The sequence below is a fragment of the Hyperoodon ampullatus genome, assembly GCF_949752795.1.
Source record: "Hyperoodon ampullatus genome assembly, chromosome: 8".
Taxonomy (NCBI): Eukaryota; Metazoa; Chordata; class Mammalia; order Artiodactyla; family Ziphiidae; genus Hyperoodon; species Hyperoodon ampullatus.
In genome coordinates, this window is record NC_136921.1 from 66119817 (window position 1) to 66138224 (window position 18408).

The 18408-nt window shown below is 44.1% G+C and overlaps 1 protein-coding gene across 1 annotated transcript in view; it reads left to right on the plus strand.

Annotated features, from left to right (window-relative positions):
• Window positions 1-8497: 8497 nt before the first annotated feature.
• The window catches only part of KIF5C (kinesin family member 5C), a gene marked incomplete at its 5' end in the record, with an annotated part of 177576 nt that continues 167665 nt past the window's right edge, over window positions 8498-18408 (plus strand). Inside the window, one exon of the mRNA XM_079710017.1 lies at window positions 8498-8623. Coding sequence (XP_079566143.1) covers window positions 8498-8623 — 126 coding nt within the window. The remainder of the gene's footprint in view (window positions 8624-18408) is intronic.

Here is an 18408-nt window from a genome sequence, read left to right on the forward strand (position 1 = left end):
TTATATTATTACATACTTTTCTTTCTTCTCATGTTTTCTTGGAAGGGGTGATTCCCTCAATCTCTTCACAACCTCTCCCAGACCTTATTTCCAAGCATTTTGGCACATATTTCTCTTTCAATTCTCACTTATCCAGAAGAGATATTATTTTTAGCACCATTTCAACAGATGGTGTAAAAAAATCATTCAGAGAAGTTGAATATATTTTCTAAAGTCACAGAACTTGTTAGCAGCAGAATGAATGAAAAATGCAGGTCCAGTTGTTAGGACTCCACATTTCCAATGCAGGGGACAGGGGTTCTATCCCTGGTCAGGTAACTAAGATCCCACATGCTTGTGGTGCGGGCAAAAAAAATAAATAAAATGAAATAAAGTGAACTACAAACTTCTATTTAAAAATGCATGTCCTGGGGCTTCCCTGGTGGCGCAGTGGTTGAGAGTCCGCCTGCCGATACAGGGGACACAGGTTTGTGCCCCGGTCCAGGAGGATCCCACATGCCGCGGAGCGGCTGGGCCCATGAGCCATGGCCGCTGAGCCTGCGCGTCCGGAGCCTGTACTCCGCAACGGGAGAGGCCACAACAGTGAGAGGCCCGCGTACCGCAAAAAAAAAAAAAAAAAAATGCATGTCCGGAGCCCAAGGCTCCATCTACAATGCAAGATCATCATTTCCAGGTTCATGTATTCATTCATTTGTCCTTGCCATTATCATGATCATGATGGACACAGGCTGATCATCCAGAAAATATTTTTATCAAGCATGTAAATAATACATGATCCCCACAACATAGATAAGGGAGCAAGATGTACACACAAGACATTTAACAGAAAGTAAAATACTGTGAAGAGGAAAGAACTAGAGAACAGAACCAGGAATGTCACTGCAAGACAGCAAGTGCTCAAGTGCCAAATCAAGGGGACCGACGGCCTGAGACAGCAGAGAGCTCTGTGGGCTAGAGCTGTTCAGGAAGGTTTTCTAAAAATCAATTTCTTTTTCCTTCACTGTTAATATATTTTTAAAAACTGAGATATAATTGATATATAGCATTGTATTCATATATATGTATATTGTGAAATGATCACCACAGTAAGTTTAGTTAACATCCATCCCCATACATAGTTACAGTTTCTTTTTTCATGATGAGAACTTTTGAGATTTTCTCTTAGCAACTTTCAAATATGCAATGCGGTATTATTAACTATAGTCACCATGCTGTACATGACATCTCCAGGACTTATTTATCTTATAACTAGAAGTTTGTACCATTTGACGCGCCTCTCCCTCACCCCCTACTCTGGCAACCACCAATCTGTTCTCTGTATCTACGAGTTCGGTTTGTTTTTCTTAGATTCCACATATAAGTGAGATCATACGGTATTTGTCTTTCTCTGGCTTGTTTCACTTAGACTCTTGACATAATCTCTCATTAATTTCACTCTGGTCGCATAGGTTTTCTCGCTGTCCTGGGTATGTAAGCTTCATCTGACCTCCGGACTGTGTCACTTGCTCTCTTGCTCCCTAGATATCTTCTGGTATCACTCAATACCCTTTCAGCTGCAAGTCACAGAAAGTTGACTTGAAGAATAGGCAAGTTTACTGGCTCAAGAAAGAAATCTAGAGAGGGGTGGGTTTTGAGTTGTTGAATCTCAGTAGCTCAATGATGTGATCAAAGACCCAGGATTTTTGGTCTCTTGGCTCTGTTGCCCACAGCTTGGCTTCATCCTAAGCCTTGTTCTCCATGCAGTCACAGAATGTGTCAGTAACAATTGGTGTTGAATGTCATCCTTTAGCCAAGGAGGGAAAGGTTGGGAAATAGAATCTCTTTCCAAAAATTTGGCAAACTTTTCTTTTATCTCCTTGGCTTCATCCTGCCCACCCCTGAGGATGGGATGACCTTGTTTGTTTGAGACTAACCAAAGCCCATCTCCGGAGTTGGGGATGGTTCTTCACAGCATGTTCTGGCTTCACAGGAGGGAGTGGTGGGATGGATGTCAAGGAATTAACCCCAATGACCCAATCACCTCCCTTTCCCTTTTTACTCCTTCCCCCCAACCGGGGAAATCTATTATTAATTTGTTTGTTTCTCCAGCTTTATTGTGATATAATTGACCTATAATGCTGTATAAGTTTAAGGTATATAAACTTGTTAATTTGATACACTTATATTTTGCAAGATGATTATCACTATAGTGATAGCTAATGCCTGCATCATGTCACATAATTACCATTTCTTTTTGGTAGTGAGAACATTTAAGATCTATTCTCTGAGCAACTTTCAAGTACTTGGTACAGTATCGTTAACTATAGTCACTATGCTGTACACTACATCCCCAGGACTTATTCATTCTGTAAGTGGAAGTTTGTACTCCTTGACCAACATCCACCATTCCCCCCAACCACCAGCCCTGGTAATTCTATTTTTCTTTATCTTTTAAAAAATTGAGATAAAATTGACATACGACACTGTATCAGTTTTAAGTGTACCACATTATGATTTGATATATGTATGTTGTGAAATGATTACCAGAATAAATTTGGTTAACATCCATCACTGTACACAGTGATGAGAACTTTTAAGGTCTACTCTCTTAGCAACTTACAGATATGCAGTATGGTAGTGTTAACTATAGTCACCATGCTGCACATGACATCTCCAGGACTTGTTTATCTTATAACTAGAAGTTTGTACCTTTTTTTTTTTTTTTTTTTTTTTTTGTGGTATGCGGGCCTCTCACTGTTGTGGCCTCTCCCGTTGCGGAGCACAGGCTCCGGATGCGCAGGCTTAGCAGCCATGGCTCACGGGCCCAGCCGCTCCGCGGCATATGGGATCCTCCCAGACCGGGGCACGAACCCGTATCCCCTGCATCGGCAGGCGGACTCTCAACCACTGCGCCACCAGGGAGGCCCAGAAGTTTGTACCTTTGACCACCTTCATTCAGTTCTCCACTCCCCCACCCCCTGCTTCTAGTAACCACAAATCTGATCTCTATATCTATGAGTTTGCTTTTTTTCAGATTCTACATATAAGTGAGGTAATACAGTATCTGTCTTTCTCTGACTTATTTCACTTAGCATAATGCCCTCAAGCTCCATCCATGTTGCTGCAGATGCAGGATTTCCTTCTTTATTATGGCTTAATAATACCCTATTGTATATATACCACATCTTCTTTATCCATTTGTTTGCAGATGGACACAACTTTTTCCATGTCTTGGCTATTGTAAATAATGCTACAGTGAACACAAGGGTACAAATATCTTTTCAAGATAGGGATTTTGTTTCCTTTGGGTAAATATCCAGAAGTGGAATTGCTAGATCATATGATAGTTCTGCTTTTATTTTTTTGAGGAAACTCCATGCTGATTTTTTTTCTTTTTTTAATAGTGGCTGCACGAATTTACATCCCTACCAAGAGTGCACAAAGGTTTCTTTAAAAAACTGTGGTAAAATAGAGACTTCCCTGGCAGTCCAGTGGTTAAGACTCTGCTTCCACTGCAGGGGGCACGGGTTCAATCCCTGTTGGGGAACTAAGATCCCACATGTGGCATGGTCCAGAAAAACAGAGAACAAAAAAGAACCCCAAAACAAATGGAGCTGAGTGCGCCAACCCGTGATGTCAGAAACATACCCCAAATATAGGAATCACTTAAAAAAAATTGTAGTAAAATACACTACAACAACATAAAATTCATATTATATTTTATAGCATAAAATTTACTATTTAAACCATTATTTCAGTATACAGTTCAGTGGTATTAATTACATCCACATTGTTGTGCAATCATCACCACCATCTATCTCCATTTTTCATCTTCACAAACTAAAACTCCATACCTATTAAATAATAACTCCCCATTCTCCCCTCCCCCAAGCCACTGGCAACTACCATTCTACTTTCTGTCTTTAGGAATTTGACTACTCTAAGCACCTCATATAGATGGAATTGATACTGTATTTGTCCTCTTGTGATTGGCTTATCTCACTTAATGTCCCCAAGGTTCATACATGTTGTAGCACGTGTCTAAATTTCCTTCCTTTTTAAGGCTGAATAATATTTCATTGTATGTATATACCACATTTTGTTTACGTATTCCCCATAGATGACTTGGACACTTGGGTTGCTTCCACATTTCAGCTATTGAGAATAAGGCTGCTATGAACATGGGTGTACACATATCTGTTTGAGCCTCTGATTTCAATTGTTTGAGGTATATACCCAGAAATGGAATTGCTGGATCATATGGTAATCTATTTCTAACCTTTTGAGGAATGGCCATATTGTTTTCCATGACAGCCACACCATTTTACATTTCAACCAACAGTGTACAATAGTTTCAATTTTTCCATATCTTCCTGAACACTTATTTTCTTTTTTATGATAAAAGCCTTCCTAATGGGTATGAAGTGGTATCTCATTGTGGTTTTTTAAAAATTTATTTATTTTATTATTTATTTATTTTTGGCAGTGTTGGGTTTTCGTTGCTGCGTGTGGGCTTTCTCTAGTTGTGGCGATCGGGGGCTACTCTTCATTGCGATGCACAGGCTTCTCAATGCTGTGGCTTCTCTCATTGCGGCACACGGGCTCTAGGTGCACGGGCTTCAGTAGTTGTAGCGCATGGGCTCAGTAGTTGTGGCCTGTGGGCTCTAGAGTGCAGGCTCAGTAGTTGTGGTGCACGGGCTTAGTTGCTCCGCGGCATGTGGGATCTTCCCGAACCAGGGCTCGAACCCGTGTCCCCTGCATTGGCAGGCGGAGTCTTAACCACTGCGCCACCAGGGAAGTCCCCTCTCATTGTGATTTGCATTTCCCTAATGATGAGTGATGTTGAGCATCTTTTATTTATTTATTTATTTATTTATTTATTTATTTATTTATTTTTTATTAGTTTCTGCTTTATAACAAAGTGAATCAGTCATACATACACATCTGTTCCCACATCCCTTCCCTATTGCGCCTCCCTCCCTCCCACCCTCCCTATCCCACCCCTCCAGGCGGTCACAAAGCACCGAGCTGATCTCCCTGTTGTGTTGAGCATCTTTTCATGTGCTTATTGGCCATTTGTGCATCGTTTTCAAAGAAAGTTCTTTTCAGGTCCTTTGCCCATTTTTAAATCATAGTTTAAAATATAGTTGATTCGTAGGAGTTCTTTATATATTCTGGATATCAATCTCTTATCAGATATATGATTTGAAAATATTTTCTCCCATCCTGTGAGTTGCCTTTTTACTCTGTGGATAGTATTGTTTGATGCATAAAAGTTTATCACTTTGATATTGTTCAGTTTATCTATTTTCTCTTTTGTTGTCTGTGCTTTGGTGTTTCTTTTTAATTTTTTAAAATCCTACCTAATCCCTCTCCTTGATTAAGCCTTCTCAGCACCACTGAGCATTGTACCTCAGTACTGACTTGTTTCTAAGTTGCCTGAGGGTGATGACTTATTTTGCAATTTCCCCTCAAGTGGGGGACCATAGTCCCCTTGAGTTCACTTAATAAACCTAAATGTATATAGTGACAGCAAATGTCATTTGTTCAATCAGTAGTTGATGGATGGATAGGTGGATGAATAAATGAAGAGTGAACCCAGGGACACACAGTCAGTTCTCTCTCACCACCCCAGGTTATCCATGTTCTGACCTTTTCAGACAAACCAGTGTGTGTGAGCTTCTAGGCATCCTCTGGTGGGCTCAGGGAAACTGGGGATTGGACTGCCCTCTCCAGTATATTGTGAAGTTGACAACTGAAGATTGTGGGTGTCTGAGCCAGAGAACTACTAAGGTGAAAATAGGTGAACATGTAGCATTTGGGCCTTTTAAAACCTACTTTCACTGTATCTGAGGACAGGAAGTAAAATTGGTACTGCTCACAATAGCTGACAAAAGTTTATTTCAGTAGGTGTGTCTTCTCAGCTAGGTGGAGAACCTCTATTCCCAGGTACACCTGCATTTAATCAACAGATGTGTTCCTAAAATTAACTGAGTAAATTACTTGTTTTACACTCATTTGTTCATAACTTCATCATCATCATCATCATCATCATATCTAACTTTCAGAGGTTTATATCATACATGTGTCAGGCAGCATGCTAGGTGCTTTAAAAGTATTATTTCTTCTAATTCCCTCAAAAACTCTATGAGATGGTATCATTACTCCAATGATAGAGATGAGAAACTGAGTCTTAAGGAAATTAAATACCTTGCCATGCGTCCTACATCTGTGCTGTTTATTATGTGCTAAATGCTAGAGACATAAAGAGGAGGCAGATATCATTGCCTGTGGAATTGCAGTGACAGAGGTGGACACAGGAAATAATGAGACAACAAGGAGGACCACCTACTCTCTGTCAGTGTTTAGTGAGTCAGGGAAAGCTTCCTAAGGAGGGAGGGCTCACTTAGGGCTCCTTCCTAAGGAGGGAGGGCTGAGCTGAGTCTTAGAGGAAAAGATAGCACTGGAAAGGGAGAGTGGACATCTAATTGTTCTGCCAGCCCTGCAAAATGCTCTTCTTCTGGGACTGATGTCCCTCTTCTTTCGTGTAGCTTCCGACCGTGAGATTCCTGCAGGATCTCACAAAGTCCTTGACTCTGATCGAGTTGTCTAGAGGTAGACACCAACCGAAGCCCAGGCCAATCACAGACTTGCCCTAGGGGTTTTCAAACCAAATCTCTGAACAAACATCTATCCTTATCTAATGGTAGAAATTGAAGAATGAACGCAGGGGCTGTTGGCAGCTGGGTTTCTTGACATGTTGAAGGGATGATCTAGAGGGAGAGTAAGGCCAATAAAAAGAGAGAACAGGGACCAGTGGTAGAGAGAGAGCCTTGGTAGTCTGCCTGTTCCCTGGCTTGGTTTTTCATCATTCCTTTAATAAGCCAGATCAATCTGTCTTCTTCTTTTTTTCTGTTTGTTTATTTATTTTTTCTTTTTTAATTCATCTTTATTGGAGTATAGTTGCTTCACAATACTGTGTTAGCTTCTGTTGTACAACAGAGTGAATCAACCATATGCATACATATATCCCCACATCCCCTCCCTCTTGAATCTCCCTCCCACCCTCCCTCCTTTAACTCAGTGGCTCCAGGTGGATTTCTATCACTTTCCATGGTAAGAGCCCTAATATACATACTTACTAATAGGCATGAATGCTTGACTCTGGGAGAGTAAATGCTTAAACAAAATACCAGAAGCAAGCAGAGCAAGAGGTGAATTTAAACGGAGGAAGCTGCAAGTAGTTTGGTGTTTGTCAGAGTGTAAACATCAAGACAAGAAGTGGAAAGAGATGAGGCTAATAAGTAGACAGAATCTGATCACGGGACCTGGATATATTTTGCAAAGTACTTTGGACTTGATCCTGTATATATTCTGTTCATTCTACAGGGTTATAAGTAGGCATTTGGCAGAGGTTCTGTAAACTGTACAATAATTAGTAGTAATTAAGAGGCTCTTAACCTGGGAGTCACAGACAGGCTTCAGCTGTCTCCAATCCCTCTCAAATAGCATGAAAAATCTGTGGGTGTGTACAGGTTTATTTGTCTTTGTTTTTGTTATGGAAGAGGTCCCTGACTTTCATCAGATATTAAAGGAGTCCCTGACCCAAAATATGTATGAACTGCTATCTATGTACAGGCATTTTCAGGAGTTACTGACTTCAAATATTCATGCAAATCTCATTGCCCCCCTCCCTCCGATTTCCTCACGACGCTTAAAAACTGTTGAGCACAGAGAATATGCTTCATAACTGTTTGGTTGGACATTGTCTTAAGAGGGGATTTTCCTTTGGGATCATGAAACGATGTAAAGAGATGATATAGACCTGGTTATTTATAGAGATTTTAACCGGGAACACTGGATGTGACATCCATCCTGTATTGGCTTGGGCAGCCAGCCAAGACCTGCAGGCTCTCGGAGGTGTCACCCGGGGCACCAACGTTGTCTCCGAAAGCCAACTCCAAGTATCCTTGTCCTTCCACCCGCAGGTGCAACGACTACAAGTCCCAGGACGCTTCGCTCTTGGAGCCTGGGCGAGGGCGGGGCGGATCTCCGCAGTGACGTCACCGTCCCGGGGCGGACGGAGAGGGAGGGCGGGGCGAAGGGGCGGGGTGGGGAGGCGCCGGAGCGCGCTGGTGCTGATGCAGGATGGCTGAGCTCGCAGGAGCCCGGGAGGTCTGAGCCGGGAGAGGCTTGCTCCCTGCGCATCGCCTCGTCCGCCCGCCGCGTGGTCCTGGGCAGGTGGGCCCGGGACGCAGCGCAGGGCCAGGGCAAGGCCAGGAAAGGCAGGTGTGCAGCCGGACGGGCCAAAGGTTGATAGACTGCTCACCTACCGGGTCTCGGAGCGGCCAGAGCTGCCCAGCCCGCCGAGTTCGCGATGACCTGCTGAGAAGCTTCGTCGGAGGCTGCGGGAGGCGGCCTCGTTGCGGGCGGTGCGGTTCTCGACCACCTCCCTAGTTGTGCGGAACCCCGTCCCCCCCGCCCATCCCCGCGCCCCTTCCCTCTGCCGCCGGCAGAGATGGCGGATCCAGCCGAATGCAGCATCAAAGTGATGTGCAGGTTCCGGCCACTCAACGAAGCTGAGATTCTCCGCGGGGACAAATTCATCCCCAAATTTAAAGGCGATGAGACCGTGGTGATCGGGGTAAGTGGCTGGGAAGTCTGGCCTCCCCTGCTGCTTCGCGCCGCAGCCCCGACGCCCCAGATCAGGCAGAGATGCTCGGGCTACCCCTTCGGACATCCCCTCGGGGCTGCCCTCTAGGGTGGACTTGACGAGAAGTCCCCTTCCCCCCCGTAGTTCCCCCCTGGGCCGGTGGAGGGTCGACTGGGGACCATGGGGCGGGCCCCAGGCGGCGGGGGTCGGGGTGGGGGGCGAGGAAGGGTTCGGCGCCGCCATTGTTATTGGGGTGCGGGCCCGAGTGGGCCCATTGTTCCCCGCCCTGGCCACACCGCGTGGGTAGTGTGTTCAGGTTACCCTCAAGCCCACGTGTAACCCACAAATGATTCCAGGCATTGGTTCAATTTATCGAACACTTTGCCTCTTCTCACGAGCTTGGTGAAAGAAAAAAGGTACTGGAAAAATCCTAGCCTCGGCGCGGAGCTCCCACAGCTGTGCAGAATTGGCTCCCCGCGGCGTTCCTCCTTGCTCTGCACGCGGAAGGCGGGGGATGGGGGAATACTGGTGGCCTTGGTGTCTCCTACTTCCTCTCAACCCAGGCTGCCCTGGCTTGGACCTCGGTTCTGACCCTTCCGCAATAGGGCGACCCCCACCTGGTGTCCGCAGACCCTCGGGTGTGCTTCACGCTGGGTGGAGAGAAGGCTGTGCGCCCACGTCTGTGGGGCCGGGGGTCCGGAGCGCGACCAAATAGCCTCTGTGCCCAAAGAAGTTACTTTGTGTGGCTGGGGTCCCCCTCCCTCTTGGTCTCCCTTCCCACGTTACCCCTCCCCCCTTCCCTCACCTCCGCAGGCTTGGCTCTATTTCTGCAGCGGGGCTGCTGGTGGGGGGAGGGAATACCACTGGGTTTTAGTTCTTAAAGGAATATGTCAAATAAAACAAGCCAGCCTCCCCCTGCTCCACCGCCCTTCCCCCTCTGCTGTCCCCAGCGTGTGTAGCTGATAGTGCCCTCTTTGTATGCGAGTCGCGTGGGGAGGGACCGAGTTAATGGGAGCCTCCCGATCCCTGCTGACACGTTGCTGGCAGCCTGCTCGAGGCTGCTGATGCAGCCTTCCCGGCCTCAGCATTGATTAAGTGATGTCATCCCGTTTACTGAGCATGCTCCGACTAACCCCCTCCCTCCTATTTCCCCCAGTGGCTGGTGTATTTAGGTCAAGTGATTGACAGGTGACAATTTACTTAGGGTCTCTGCCCGAGTCAGCCCGGCCTTTCTTAAGCACCAGAGGCCGATATTTGCCGGCCCAAGCAGTCCCAGCATCTTGGCCAAGGTTGTGCCGCAGTCCCTGGTAAGGGACCTGGGCACTGGCAGGTGCTGGCTGAACTGGAAGACAGGCGCTCTCCGCGCGAGGGAAACAGAGGCAAGGCTCTGGCCTCAGGGCTTCATCTTGTACCTCCCTTAGGAAGGCAGCTCCTCTTGACGCCCTCTTCTCTCCTCCCAGTTTTCACAGCCATCAGAAAACCGTGACCTCCAAGTGCTACGGGGATGGTCGTTCACCCTGAGAGCTGACCTAAGAGGGCAGGAAAGAGGGGTGTTCTATCTGCTTAGTGTTAAACTGAAGAAAAGATGTATGCTACAGTTATTGATGAGGAGGAAGATTCTATACTTAATGGCAGACATGGGATAGTGACATATCTATGGCCGGTACATGGGGCACATGGGGCAGAGGTGTTGGGATACACCTCTAAGCTAGGGTCAGCCTATAGTCTGATTTGCTATTTCCTGAGCCACGCTATGGTTTAGATAGAGTGGGAGTTACTGGGGACATCTAGTCCCTGCCCCTTGTCTTGTAACAATTTTTTAACAAGTAATTGTGTAGCCCTAGAACATGGGCTGATGACCCTAGTTTTTCAGAGGTTTTAAAGAAAAGCTGAAGTTGTTTCTTCCCTTTTTCCTCCTTCTCCTTTTCCTTCCTCTTCCTCCTCTTCCTCCATCTTCTAAGGGTGATATACCAGGACTAATGAAGTGGAGTGATAAATCATCCCTTTGATCTGTGTGCAAGGCAGAGATCCTTAATCTTATTCCTCTTTCACTTTGACACTACTATGAGTATATATTTAATTCCCATGTACATATTCATGTTATTGAGTGAATAAAGTAAAAACAAAGTCACCATATAAAATAAGCATATTAAACAAAAGATTGTCGATGTGAATACACATGTAGCTCTTCAACTGTAAATTAACATTTTTGATATTCTTACTATAATCCTTTTTTTAAAATTTATTTATTTATTTATTTATCTTTGGCTGCATTGGGTCTTCGTTGCTGCACACAGGCTTTCTCTGGTTGTGGCGAGCAGGGACTACTCTTCGTTGTGGTGCGCGGGCTTCTCATTGCGGTGGCTTCTCTTGTTGCGGAGCACGGGCTCTAGCCACGCGGGCTTCAGTAGTTGTGGCGCACGGGCTTTGTTGCTCAGTGGCATGTGGGATCTTCCCGGACCAGGGTTCAAACCCATGTTCCCTGCATTGGCAGGCGGATGCTTAACCACTGCGCTACCAGGGAAGTTCCTTACTATAATCCTTTAATACAGCAGAGAGTTTTCAGTTTTCTTTAAGATAAATTTTTCTTTGAAATAAAGCATTCATATAGAAAAGTGTTTTCATAAGTGTACAGCCTGATGATTTTTTTTTTTTTTATAAACACTCCCTCGTAACCACCTCTTAGACTAAGAAACAGACATTTTCAGGACTGTAGAATTCTCCCTAGTGTCCCTCCCAGTCACTGACTCCCTCTGCCTCAGGGTAACTACTATTCTGACTTCTAATGCCATAGATTAGTTTAATTTAGTTTTTTTTTTAAGCTTTATCTTCATAAAACCATACAGTATGTTCACTTCTGTGTGAGTTCTTGCGCTCAACATTACTCTTGTCAAATTCATCCATGTTGCGGTGCGTAGCTGCAGTTTGTTCATCCTCATTGTTCTGTAGTATCTCATTATATGAATATACCACAATTTCTTTATCTAGTAACTGTTTGGTAGTAACTGTTTGGATAGTTTCCACTTTGGGGCTCTTATGGATGGAGCTGCTATAAACACTGTTTTACATATCTTTCAGTGAGTGTGGTACAGAACAGAAGACTGCCAGATGCTGAAGGGTGCTGGGACTTCTGTTGGCATGTGCTCGGACCCTTCCCATTCCTAATTAATAATGTGTAACTAAAGGAAGTGACAGTTCTGGCAGCCTGTATCCCACTTTGTACACCAAGTAGAATGGCTCCCAAGTCAGTTCACTAGGAACCATCCCACATGGCTCAGTTGCAGGTGGAAACTGCCTTAGGTGGGCATTCCCTTCCTTGCTTGCAGGGACAGAGATTGTGGGGATGACCAAAGAAGCCCAGAGCCATCCAGAAATGTCACCTTCACTCCCAAGAGAGATGAGTGAAGAATGAATTTCTGTGCAGTTATCTGTGAGTCCAAATTCAGAATCCCAGACATTCAATTTGTTTTTGAAGCTGGGGTGATTTTATTTCCTTTAAAGTCTTGTTCATTTCTTATGGAGATGTATGCTAAGAGGGAGATTTTGCAGGTGGAGTCCCTAGATTTTTCTTTTTTAAGAAATGTCCTGTCTAGGAGGGATTATCTCTACCATTCTTGCTTTTTTTTTTCCCCCGGATCCTGTGCAGAGCTTTCTTTCCCTGACTGCTCCAGCCACAGTCTCTTCCCACTATGAACTCTTGTAGCATTTATTTTGTATATGATCTCCTGATTTTTTTGCCTTAGATTATTATTAATTTTGGTCATATGTTTAATGACATTGTAAGGCATGTGTAGAGACAAGGCCCATCCATGTTTTGCTTCTTTGTACTTCCCAGGGCTTTGCCCATAGAAGGCACTTAATAAATATTTATTGATCTCTTTGTTGAGTCTAGAAATCTTAACTCTGATGTATTTAACTGATTTCATGGACTTTTAATTGACTGTAGGCTGTCGGGGGTAGTTAAAAAATAAGTTTAAAGAGATATGCTATTCCTTTGAGCAGGCCTGGTAAGAGAGCATATAATACACTTAAATGTTATAAGAAAATTGGGAAAGAACTGTATCCAGCTTTGTTAAAAATTAGGAGTGCTAATGACACTCATGGTGAGCTAGAAGTGGAGGGCAGGGCTAGGGACTCCACATTAATTCTTCAAAGAAAAATATTGGATTTACAGCATTTCTCAGAATACTCCTCCATTAGCTGCTAAAATTCCGCGTGAGTCAACCATTACTTTGAGCTCTGTCTATTGGTTTTGATGCATCTGTATTGATGGAACTCTGTCTTAGAGAGTTCTCAGTGAGGTTCTTTGAAATGGACTTATACCCTTCAGTTTTGGGCTTTCCTCTTGTTTGCAATCCTGGGAAAGCAGGTGTTGTTAACCATGGGTGCTTTCCTTGGGGCAATGTAAGTTTTGACTTGTTTGAAAGCCAAAGCAAAATATTAGCTATAAACCCTGAGCTGGCCTTCAGGTGGAAAGTGGCCTCAGGCTGTAGGAGCTTAGATTAGTTCTGGACAGTGGATGGGCAGGGAAGGCAGGGGCCAGGACAGAGACCAAATTCCAAGCCTGAGTTATCTTTGTGGAGATTATGGGCTGAAGATGTGAAGAAATATGGCTAGAACTTTTCTTTTTGTCCATAGCAATGGTCTTTTAAAGCAAGAGTATTTTCTTTTAAAATTTATACAGAGTAAAGTCACTCTTTTTGGTGTATAGTTCTATTATAGGGGTGTGAAAAATACATAGAGTTGTGTAGCTATGCTGTATTAGTTTTCTGTTGCTGCTGTAACAAATTACAACAAATTTAAAGGCTTAAAATGATACAAGTTTATTATTACACAGCTTCCATAGGTCATGTGGACAAAGGATGTCGCCTGCCATTGATGGTGCACCCTGAGGGGAATTCAGGACATAGAAAAACAGAATACTGGCCCTAGATAGTTAAGATGCATATCAAAGGAATGTTTTCCTTAGCCCAGACTCTTTCATCTTCCCATACATAGAAAAGCACTAAAATCATTAACTTGAGATGTCTGTTGTGATTAGCAGTAATCTTTTGATGTTCCACTACATAGTTTTGTTTTGTTTTGTGCCACCCCACCACCGTGCAAAAACTCCTGTATATCCTGACTCCACCCTTACTTCTTTGGAACAGTCCCTCAGAGCTATCTGAGAGGCTGTCATCCCGGGCTATAGTCCTCAGTAAATGCCCTAAATAAAACATGTTTCTCAGCTTTTAGATTGTGCTTTTTTTTTTTTCAGTCAACAATCAGAAGTCCATCAAGTCAGCTGGTTTCTCTGTTTAGAGTCTCACAAGGTCAAGACCAAGGTGTTGGCAGGGCCATGTTCTTTTCTGGAGGGTCTGGGAGGAAATTCATTTCTTTGCTCATTCAGGTTGTTGGCAGAATTCTGTTCCTTATGGTTGTAGGACTGAGGTCCCCATCCCCTTGCTGCCTGTCAGCCTGGGCTGTTCTTAGCTTCTAGAGGCCACTCGCAGGTCCTGGCCACATGGCCCCCTTCCTCTACCTTAGGAGCCAGCAGTGGGTTGATTCCCTCTCATGCCTCCAATTTCTCCTGCCTCTTCTTCCATGGCTTGTCTCTCTCACTGACTCCTCTGCCTCCCTCTTTCACTTTTCAGGGCCCACTTGGTTACAGTGAGCCCAGTCAGATAATCTGGGATAATCTCCCTGATATAAGGGCAGCTGATTAGCAATCTTAATTCCATCTGCAAAGTTCCTTTTATCCTGTAACTTTCACATATTCACAGATTCCAGGGATTAGTGTGGACATCTTTTGAGCCATTATTCTGCCTCCACATACCATACTCAAGATACAAAGCAAAAAAAAAAGATACAAAGCAATTTCATCACTCCAAAAAAAAAAAAAAGTCCTCATGCCCCCCACTCTGTAATCAAACCTTCTCCCCTCTCTTAACCCCTGGCAACCATTTATCTGTTCTTCCTCTGTATAATTTTTCCCTTTTCCAAATTGTATATATAAAAATGGAATCATAAATTTAAGTATCTTTTTGAGCTTGGGTCCTTTGAGGTTTAGGTTGTTGTTGCATATATCAATAGTTCATTCCTTTTTATTGCTTAGTGGTATTCCTTTATACAAGTTTGTCACAGTTTGTTTATCCATTCACCTGTTGAAGGACATTTGTGTTGTTTCCAATCTGGCATGATTATGAAAAAAGCTGTTATAAACCTTTGATTATAGGTTCTTGTGTGAGTATAAATTTTTTATTTCTCTTGGGTAAACACCCAGGAGCGGGATTACTACAATAGATCATATTGCAACTATATGTTTAACTCTAAGAAATTGCCAGTTTTCCAAAGTGGTTGTACCATTTTGTGTTCCCACCTAAAAGCGGTAACGTTTTAAGCCAGACTTTTAAAGAATGTATTCAGTCACTGTGTCTAGTGAATACTAACAGTAGTGTTTAGTAGTGTCAAGATATATCAGTCCTTCATTCTCTTGTGCCCTAAGTTCAGAGATGTTTACATGAGATGTTACATGTTTAGATGACTTAGTGGTTTCCTGTAAACCTACCCTCTGAATCCCTGGAATGAGTGAACACAGGAGAGTAGCTATAATCTGGCATGTGTCACTGGAGGCCACTCATGTTGGTGGTGAGCACACAGTCGATGCTATGTAAATGACTGGGGTTGGTAGAGGCAGTGGGAAGGGTCAGAACGGAGTGTGGATTCACTAGCTCTCTGTGGGGCCTTTTTCAAGTTGCTTAGCTTTCCTGGGCCTCAGTTTGGTCAGATTTAAGGTGGAGATAATTACTTATCTCACAGGGTCGTTGGGATGAAATGAAGTGGTCAAAACAGGGTCTAGCACAGAGAAAATGCTCAATAAATGCTAATTATCTCCCATGTTTCCTATTCCCCTTTTAATTTTCCTCATTTTCAGAATTAGTCTTGCCCCCCAAAATTACTGCCCTTAACTCTGGCTAGCCCCTGAAAGCCCTTCTTGCATCCTCATTTCCTAGGGACTGGTTCACCCCATTCTCCTGCTTGGAATAGCCACTCTTTTCCTCTTACCTGTGGAATTCCTAACCGTTGGAAGGCAGAGCTCAGGTTCCATTTACTCATAGACTATATCAGCTGTTCCTATTTTCTGCAATGATCACTCATAGGTGTGTGCACGCGCATGCGCGTGTATATCCTCCTCATGTAAATTGCAAGCTTCTGAGAAGCAGGAGCTGTTTTTTTGCGTCTTTGTCCCCTTTTCTGTCATTTTCTTGTTGCTTAGTAAGTGTATCTTGATTGACAGTTCTGTCTTCCCCTGTTCCCTGCCTGGAATCAAGTCTCCCTAAATGCCAATTTCTGCATTTCCTTAAATAACTTGGGCATCACTGGGGATTTCCCTCTGCTTCCACCTGTGCTTGTCTGGCCTAACTCCCCTGTTTAATGACAGTGTTGTGCATCCTTGGCTTTTCTCCTCCCTTCAGAATAGGAAACCTCCCCCACCCTTGGGTTCTCTTTAGTACCGGCCTCAGGTTTCTCACCCGTGTCTACTTGTTACACAAGAAAAAACAAAACTACATCCTCCCTAATGGTTTCTCTTGAGTTAAAAAAAAAAAAAAAGCTCCCTGACAGATCCAATTTCACCTGATTTCTCTCAGGTTTTCCATAGAGTCCTATTTTTGTGGCTGAGAAAGCTCCTCCCTTAACCCATTTGCTGCACATCAACCAAGTTCCTTTTAGTAGGAAGAGAGATGTTGAGTTTGTGGCTATCTGCAAATATTGCAGAGCTTGGGAGAAAATAGAGTTTTAGATTCATCTTACTATCCCCAGCACCAAACTTGGACGTGAGGCACATAGCCCAGGACCATCATTTCCCAGCTCTGCGACTTCTTAGCTTTAAGAACTTGGACAAATTGCTACACCACGCTGTTTCAGTTTCCTGGCCTGTGAAATGGGGATAATAACACTCTCCACCTTGTGACAGTTACATGAGCTAATGTGTGTAGATTGCCAAGTACAGTGCCTGGTTCAGAAAATGTACACTGTTATAAGACCCACGATGGTTATTTCTCTGCACACTTGTCAGACTGACTAATCTGGGGAAAGCCCTAGACCCTTCACAGGTGCCCTGGTACCTTCAGGCTGTGTTAAAGAAAAAATTATTCTCACACTTGTAAAGATAGTAGGGAAGACTATTGAAGTAGGGGGTCGATAGTACTGCAATAGGGAAGAGAAATCAGGCTCAATTTCAAGTACAAGTGGAGCAGGTTGGTGGGGGGGTAGGTGGATGGACAGTCACTAAGAGGGGACACGAAAGGTAAGGGGGATTCTTGCTGAACTGACCTAATAGGATTCTTGCTGCAGGCAGGCCAGATATCAACATTTTAAGATACAAGTATTGTGGTATCGAGGGTGATTAGTTACTGATGGTGGGGGGGATTCTCTCTAAACTGCCTTAGCAGGAGTCTTGCTCAAATTGGACTCTGCAGGGACAGACATGGAAGTCCAAGGTCAAGGCCCAGTTGAGAAGAGGGCTCAGAGGAGCCTGACTAAAGTTTGATCAAGGAGAGAGTCTTGGGACTTCCCTGGTGGTCCAGCGGTTAAGACTCCACGCTTCCACTGCAGGGTTCAGTCCCTGGTTGGGGAACTAAGATCCTGCATGCCACGTGGCACGGCCAAAAAAAAAAGGGAGAGAGTCTTGCTCATTTGGAACCCAGATGCTTCAGTGGGGGCATTTGAGACCTCCATCCCCGGGCCTACCTACCTTCCTAACCTCACCCCCGACCCCATGTTACATCTGGGCTTCTGTTCCCCTAAAATATTAGGCTTCTCAGTGTCTTCCCTTCGCTGCCACAGCTGCCCACATGCCACATGCCTGGGATGACCGTCCTCAAAGTGTACCTGCATGGCAACATCCACTTGCCTTTAGAATCTCATCCCATGGTGCCTTTTCTGAACGCTTTTTTGACCAGCTCCTCTCCCCCTCCACCCCGCCACCCTGGCCAGGTTAGATGCTTCTTCCCTGCACCCCTTGTACCACGCAGGACTCCTGTCAGACTTCCCCCACTACTGCATTTCATTTATTTGGGTATAAGTGTCCTTTCCCCCAATTAGACTAAACCCCTTGGAGGGCAGGAAGTGTGTGCCATTCGTTTCCATCTGCAAGTTCTGGATTAGTAGCTGGAATAGAGTAGTTGCTCAGTACAAGATGTCTTTTGAAAGAAGTGAAAGAATGCTGACCCGCCTGGCTGTCAGATGTCCGAGCCTGGGGTTATTTGCTTGGATTTTTACCTTTGACCTCTGTCTAGCTCTGGTAACTTCTTTCCTGCTTTGGATATCTTCATGGTTTTGTTGTTGTTTTCTTAAAAGAAATAGCTTTTTCAGGCGTCCTGATATATGCTCACTGAAAAAACCTCAGACCATGCAGAAAAACATGAAGGAGAAGGTAAAAATCACTTTTAATTTTATGAACCAGAAAACATCATTGTTAACATCTTATTGTTTATTCCAGCTCTTTCCTATTCTATAGGAAACATACTTTGTTTTAAAATGAAGATATGACTTTATAAATCTGTTTTGAAACCCAGCATTTTACTTAACGGTATACCTCAGACATCAGCATTTTTAAAGGTTGTATATAATTCCATATGTGTCTAATCAGTACTCTAACCATTTTCTACGATGGACATTTGGTTTTTTTCTGTTTTATTTTTCAGTTATAAACAAAGGTGTGATAAACATCAGTGTACGCATCTCTTTATGCTCTTGCCCAATTTTTTGTTAGAATATGTTCCTAGAATTGGGAT